Below are 7,512 nucleotides of genomic sequence, written 5' to 3' on the forward strand. Positions count from 1 at the left end.
TGAGATTTATAGAGATAGAGAATAGAATCCAGAGTAAGAAAGTGGCGAGCTCGATAAAGAGATGCAACCTTAGCAGATACTAATTTTGCAACCGATTTGATATATGGTTTCCAAGAAAGATTGGAAGTAAGAGTTAATCCTAGAAGATGAAGAGTAGGTGACTCATCGAGTACATCACCGTTCATAAATATAGGAAGATCTAAATTATTGCGATAACGATTGGCTGAAAAAAATTGAGTTTTATCTGAATTAAAGTTCACCAGTCACTGTGAGCCCCATGCTGTAGCAGAAGTGAGATCCTTTTCAAGCTCAAATGCCCCCTTAAAGCAATCAGAGGGAGTTGGTTTCTTATCACGACAAGAATAAATGGTAGTAATTTAGAGAATAAATGGTAGTAATTTAGAGGAACATCATGCCCAATTTAAAACCATATATCCTGAAAAGAGACTTATTTCAAAACATCATTCAATGCTACATTATCCAGAATTTATGTTAAAGTATGCGCCTTTAAGCAGATACTGGTGTATGCGTTTTGAGGCAAAACATTGATTTGCTTCTGTTGTTCGCAATTTCAAAAATATTTGCAAAACTATTATACATCTTAGTCAACTCAAACTAGCAAACACATTGTTTAGTGGGTCTTTGTGTACAGAATATGTACAAATCGGCATATGTGATACAGTAATTGTAGGCAATTTACAATCAGCAGTATCAAATAGTTTGCGTACAGTTTTAAATGTGGACAATTATGATGAAATATATGTTGCTCATTCAGTTAGATTTGGCTGTTATGAAATCAAACCGGGTTATATTTTGTGTCATGACATTGTGGAAAGTCGTCCTCAGTTTGGAGAGCCAAAGTGCATTGTTTCTCTAGCAAAACAAATATACTTTGTATGCTATCCATTTGAAACCATTGCATTTTCATTCTTTTGAAGTTAAAAAATCTAGCAATCCAAGAATACTGCTCGTTTTACATACAAATTAGCTTAAAGACTATCATCCATACAATGTCATATGTATTGCCGGAGAAGATCGCACATACAGACACTTTGTAAATCTGAGATACACAATTTTTCAGAATAAAAATTTAAATTAGAAATATTGATTTTTTTTTCATTTATGCATTACAAACTGAAAAATATATAAATCCTAATAATTATTAAATATGTATAATTGTTTAATTGTATATGAAGTTGGTAATGTGTATTTATATATGTTCACTTTAACTAGTCTGCATTTTTGTCGTGTATATAAAAAGCTAAATGACTTTGTATTGTTTTTCTAGTGCGTTGCAAGTTTGGTTTGACATCAGATAAAGTTGTTGGCTTTGTCTATGAAAATGATGGCACAGAGGTTGATGAAGTTGATTTCGAAATAATAAAGCATTCATTTCTGTAAAGTTGTTGTAAAAACCTATGTTTTGTTATAAAAGACATGTAAGTTGTAAAGACCTATATTTTACTAATATAGTTTTTTCAAAATTATTCATTAGGAGTTTTTTATAAACTTGTTTATACCTTTAATATCTATGTTGTTGCTCTGTGTTTTTTATATTAAAATTAATTTTAGGATTGAGCAACCTTTATGAAAATAAAAAGCTTGATTCATTATCTTCGTCACGTGTAAAAGAAATTAAGGCTTCTACAACGTTAACGTTTTGTTTTCGAAACTGGGTTCATTCATCAGATCAACCTTCATTATCTCGACTGATTCTTAAATTTCCGAAATTCAGGATTATTCTAGAGCTGGTATTTTATTGTCAATATCTATTATGTGATTTTTTTTATCAGATATCAATCTTTAGTGTATAATGTTCATACTTTTGCATAAGTGATTACAAAATTATTGTACAGAGTTTGTTTATAAATGATTTATAGCAATTAAATTGATATGATTAATACAGTTTTAGGCATTGTATTTAATAGTAGCATATTTATTTGTAGATTGATATGGAATTTCATTTAAAATATTCAGATTGCATGGTTGATATCCTCAAAACCTTTAATCAGACTGTTTCAGACCCAATAATAAAATATGCTTTGCTGTCAAATAATGTTTACATCAAAGCTGTGGCTGTAATGGCTTCTAAAAACATAATGGTTTGCATTATTTTTATCTTTTTAAGATATTTTATTTGTTTTGCTCAAAAAATATTTTGTATGGAATTAACTTTTAGGTATGTTTTGCACTTTTACGTTTTCTTTATATATTTATAACTGTTTTAGATTGGAAAGCTTATTATGTATGCAAGCTTCTATGCTCGCTTCTGCGACAAGGGGGGAAACTGAAACGTTCTGCTCCAGAAATAGCCATTGAAATCATTCGGATATGCAGTGTAAAAAAGTATTTTTTTAGTTGATTTACAGTGCACTTAAATTTGAAATTGAAAATTTTAAATTTTTGGTGCTTTAACATCGAATACCAGCCATCAACACTCATGTTTTGGCAGTTTCTGCAAGATGTTTATGGGCTGCAGTACGGTTCGTTGTCTAATGGAGTGGTTGAGCTGCGATCAACACTCGCTAAATATGTTTAATTTTTACTTAAATGTGTCTTTTACTTAACATAATATACGTGAAAATTTACAATTTTTTGTTATTTTTTATTTATTTCTACAAAAGATTTTATTGCTGTTGATGCCGTCTAAAACCCTAGCAATTAATTAACCGTCTAAACACCGTATAAAATATCTAGAACTGTTTTATTTCAGCAATTTCTAAAGATAAACAAAATTGTTATTCATGTATTACGGATTGTTTTGTTTCTTCAACAAACTATCCGTTAAATTTACGGATTCATTTGTTACTTTTGAGTAACGGATTGAATCCGTTAAATTATTTCTCCGTTAAATTAACGGAAAACTCCGTTGGTGCTATATTGAGGGAGTAGTTCGTAACATACTCCGTTATTTTTAAGGGGTTTTTTTTTAGAGTGTATCTGGTTATAGACTGTTTCTTTCATTACTAAGTATATTTTCAGCTGTTAAAAATAACCTTTCCACATCAGTCGATGTTGGTGGAGGAGTGAGAAACCCCTTGGCGATTTTAGCAAGTGACAGCTTGACGTCGCTAATCGAATTGTTAAGCAAACTTGTTTTCTTTAAAAAAACGCTATCAGTCAAAATACTTATGAATTTTTTAAAAAGCAGATGGAAACGTGGTATAGTTTGTAAACAATGGGCTTAAAATTTTATTTTAAATAGTAAAATATTTTGTTAAAATTCTCAAAAATAACTATTTTTCTAAATTAGATAAAAATTTAAAATCTTACACATTTTTCTGTTTTCGCTATGTTTTTCTACCGAAATTATGCTTTTTACCGAATTTAAAAATAGTACCAAAACCGAAATTTTGGTATCGGTTCAAAATGATATATCGGCCGAAACCAATACCAAAATAGAATTTCGGTCGATTACTTTGCACAGAAATAGTATTGAAAAAGTTATTTACATAAAAACTACAGGGAAGCAAATAGATAAAAGTCTTGTAGAACAGTACATGTCGGAAAAGAACTATTGGCGTCAACTTCTCAAGCGGATTTTAGATGTAATCAAATTATTGTCTTGCTTTTCGGAGAAATGAAAAAATCATTACATTTGTGAACAATGGAAGTTATTTAGAACAATGGAAGTTATTTAGGATGTTTGGAGTTACTTGCAGAGTATGATCCATTTCTTTCAGAACACATTCAACAACACGCTAACAAAGATGGAGGTCACATATCATATTTGCCATCAACAACTTGTGGTGAATTTATTTTAACTGTAAGTGATCAGTTATTGAGACAGGTCAAACAAGAAATAAAAGATGCAAAATATTATTCTGTCTCAGTAGACTCAACACCGGGTGTTTCGCATTCAGACCAATTAAAAATTATAATTCGATACGTAACAACACCTAAACCAGTTGAACGTTTTATAAAATTTATGTTGGTCAAAATTCTGTTGACAGCTGTCCAGTTGCAGTTTATTTTTTTGATTTCGTTTAAAACTGTTCGTGTTTTCTCTGCTTCAACACGCCAATGGAATCTACTTTTAACAGGCTTTTCTCTATTACGATTACCTGCATTGAAACGACTTTTAGATACACGTTGGTCTGCTCACTATGATGCAGTTAATGCACTGCAGAAAGGATATAAAACAATTCAACAGTTTCTTGTAAGTTTGTTTGAATCGACAACTGAAAATACTGATACGTGATGGGAAGCAAAAGTACTTAATGCAAGTATGAATAAGTTAGAAACTGGAGTAATGTTTCAGGTATGGTCAATGGTTTTGGAAAGATTTGACAAAACAAGCAAGTAATTTCAAGATTCAAAACTAGATTTGATTACGGCTTCAAAGATGTTGCAATCCTTAAAAACGCTTTATCAAGAACTTCTTCTCAATTCAGTGAAATAGAACAGAAATGTAAAATTCTGTATCAAAACGATGCGTATCATAATTGCAGATGCTCATATTTATTGGTAAGCATAGGCTCGTGACTGCTTTCCCAAATTTTTCAATTGCACTACGCATGTATCTTTGTTTAATGGTAAGCAATTGCATCGGAAAACGTTTATTCTCTAAACTTAAGCTCATTAAAAACAATTTAAGATCAACCATGGGCCAAGAAATCTTAAACACACTATCGCTGTTATGCATAGAAAAATATTTCCTATTTTTTTGTCGCATTATTGCTACATATTTTGTAACTTTTTAAATAGTATACTCTAAATCTGCAGCCTCAGGCCCACTTGGTCCTTAATCCGGCCCTGCTTTCAGGTTTTCATAATGAAACAATTGGGACACAAACCATTCCCTTTATATAATTAAAAATGATTTGCATAATTAACTTTGGACAAGATGTGTAGATTTGTAAAGATGGTGTCTCGATGAAAATACTCATCTTGGGCAGATGTTAAATGCATCCGGCTACTGTTTTGTAGAAGGCCTCCTAGGCAAAGACTTAATGGGTAAACAGATTCTATCTGTTGACCAGCCTCGCACCCCTTCGTTATCTATTAGGCTAGCGCAAATGTATTTTTAATACATTGTTTCCGGTTTAGGATGTTGAATGCTGGATCTTCTTGACTCAATGCATGGGTTTTTCTTGTGTCTCTGTTTATATGACTAGGCAAATCATTCTATTATCTCCTAAAGGGGTACAACTCTAAAACTCAGTTTTATGGTTGTGAGGCCGGCTGGTAGTCAGGTTTCCCAAACTCTGTGGTAGCTCTCAGAGAGGCTGATTTTATCAAAAGCTGAAAAATATCAATATATTAACAATGCCATGCTGCGCATGGATTGTGTCCCTGTTAGTACTTTTGGTGTGTATTGCATAGGCCACATTTTGAGTCCTTTGGCTTAGGGTTTAATAATAGTAATGAGGAAATTGCTTGGATTGTTAAAAAGTGTACTAATTACTATCTATGCGTTGAGTCAAGTTCTTCAACAAATTTAAAAATGATTAAAGTACCAAAAACTATAAAACACAAAAAACCATCGTCATCACCAAGTTCTCTAAACCATTCACTAATATTCGTGGTAACTTTTCTTCTGTTGAATCTTATCTCTTGCAAAGTTCACCAGACCTACTTGCTCTTTGTGAGACAAATTTAGGTTCATCTGTGTCATCATGTGATCTTAGTATTGATGGTTATCTTCTTTTATTTCGTAAAGACTCCAATAGTCACATGATTGGTATGGGCATTTACATTCGTAAGAATTCTCCCATTTATCGAGAAACTTGGTTTAAATCCACAGACTATTTTTTTATCGTTTAGCATCACTTCACGCTATAGCCTTTCTCTTTGTTCTATATCGCTCTTTCTCATCTCAAGACTGCACTATTTTTGATGTTATTTCTGATCATATTGACAAAGCCCTCTTTCTTTATCCATCAACAAATATTGTTGTTGTTGGTGACTTTAATGCTCATCACACTGAATGGCTTGGCTCTAGTGTCAGTGACTCTGCAGGCATTAAAGCCCACAACTTTTGTCTTTCTCAATCCCTAACTCAAACAGTCGACTTTCCAACTTGCTTTCCAGACAACCCGAATCATTTACCTTCTCCACTCGACTTATGTCTTGTTTCTGATCCTAGTCAGTGCTCAGTTTTTCCACATTCACCCTTAGGTGCTTCTGATCACAGTTTGATCTGTTTAAAACTAATATCTCATTCTTATTTATCACCTAAATCCCCCTATCATCGTACCTCTTACAACTACCTTAAAGCTGACTGATACTCTTTCCGTGATTAACTTCGTGATGGCCTTTGGGTAGAAATCTTTTGTCTTCCTGTCGACAAATGTGCTTCTTACATAACTTAGTGGATTCAGGCTGGCATGAAATCTTTTGTTCCCTCTCGACGATTCCAGGTCAATCCTTATTCTTCTCCATGGTATTCCTCACATTGTGATGCTGCAATTGCCAATCAAAACCCTTACTTCCATATCTATCAGCAAAACAAATCTCCAGAAAATAGACGTCTGTTTATTACTGCTAGAAACCATTGTAAAATGGTTTTGTCTACCGCCAAAGCCCGCTATTCTCAGGTCATGAAATCTCGTATTTCATCACAAAAATTAAGCTCTCGTGACTTCTGGAGAATCTTTAATAATATCAATAATAAGGGAAAATCTTTAATTCCACCTCTCTTGTATGGTTCAGACTTTGTCACCTCACCTAAAGACAAAGCTGAATTGTTTGCTAAAAACTTTTTATCAATATCGTCTCTTAATTCCACTAGTTGCGCTCTACCAGATATAGTCGTCGAACAGGTTGATCCATTGCTTGAAATTCGTATCACTCCAGCTTCTGTATCTAAAGTGATTTCCTGCTTAGACTCTTCTACAGCTTGTGTCCCGAACAACTTACCTGTTATTGTCTTGCAGAAGTTTTCTGCGGAGCTATCATCTAAACTTTCAAAACTAATCAACAAGTGCTTATCAGAGTTTTGAAAGCGGCATCTGTTATCCCTATTTTCAAAAATTCTGAAGAGCGATCTGATTCGCCTAACTACCGTCCCATTTGCCTTCTTCCTTTCTTAAGCAAGGTTTTTGAATCTCTAATTAACAAACGAATAATCTCTTATCTTGAATCTAAAAACTTACTTTCTTATCATCAATATGGATTTCGATCTTTTTGTTCTACATTTGATTTGCTAAGAGTAATAACCAATAGGTGTTATTGTGCATTAGATAAAGGTGGAGAGGTTAAGACCATTGCTCTTGACATTTCTAAAGCTTTTGATAAAGTTTGGCATGCTGGTCTTCTCCATAAGCTTTTTTCTTACGGTGTAACTGGTAACATCTTTAAGATTATTGAGTCCTTTCCAATTGTAGTATAAAAGTTGTCCTTGATGGAAAGCACTCTTCTTCATATTCTGTAACTTCAGGGGTTCCTCAAGGTTCAATCCTTGGTCCTATACTCTTTTTAATTTACAATAACAATCTTCAAGATATTCTCACATCTAAGGTGGTATTGTTCGCTGATGATACTACCATTTATTCTTGTCATGATAAGAAG

General features: G+C 33.0%; 1 protein-coding gene across 1 annotated transcript; it reads left to right on the forward strand.

Annotated features, from left to right (window-relative positions):
- Positions 1–1,418: 1,418 nt before the first annotated feature.
- On the forward strand, positions 1,419–4,201 carry LOC136078809 (uncharacterized). Its single transcript, XM_065794621.1, has 4 exons — positions 1,419–1,497; positions 1,573–1,751; positions 1,947–2,102; positions 3,623–4,201. Exons 1-4 carry the CDS (start codon positions 1,419–1,421, stop codon positions 4,199–4,201), a joined length of 993 nt encoding a protein of 330 aa, XP_065650693.1.
- The last annotated feature ends 3,311 nt before the right edge of the window (positions 4,202–7,512 follow it).

The sequence above is a fragment of the Hydra vulgaris genome, chromosome 03 (assembly GCF_038396675.1).
Source record: "Hydra vulgaris chromosome 03, alternate assembly HydraT2T_AEP".
Taxonomy (NCBI): domain Eukaryota; kingdom Metazoa; phylum Cnidaria; class Hydrozoa; order Anthoathecata; family Hydridae; genus Hydra; species Hydra vulgaris.

Coding starts and splice junctions, on each gene's coding strand:
- LOC136078809 (XM_065794621.1), top strand. CDS start 1,419: ATGTTTTGTTATAAAAGACATGTAAGTTGTAAAGACCTATATTTTACT. Junction 1,498..1,572: donor TTCAAAATTATTCATTAGGA/GTTTTTTATAAA, acceptor AATTAATTTTAG/GATTGAGCAACCTTTATGAA. Junction 2,103..3,622: donor TGGCTTCTAAAAACATAATG/GTTTGCATTATT, acceptor GAAGTTATTTAG/AACAATGGAAGTTATTTAGG.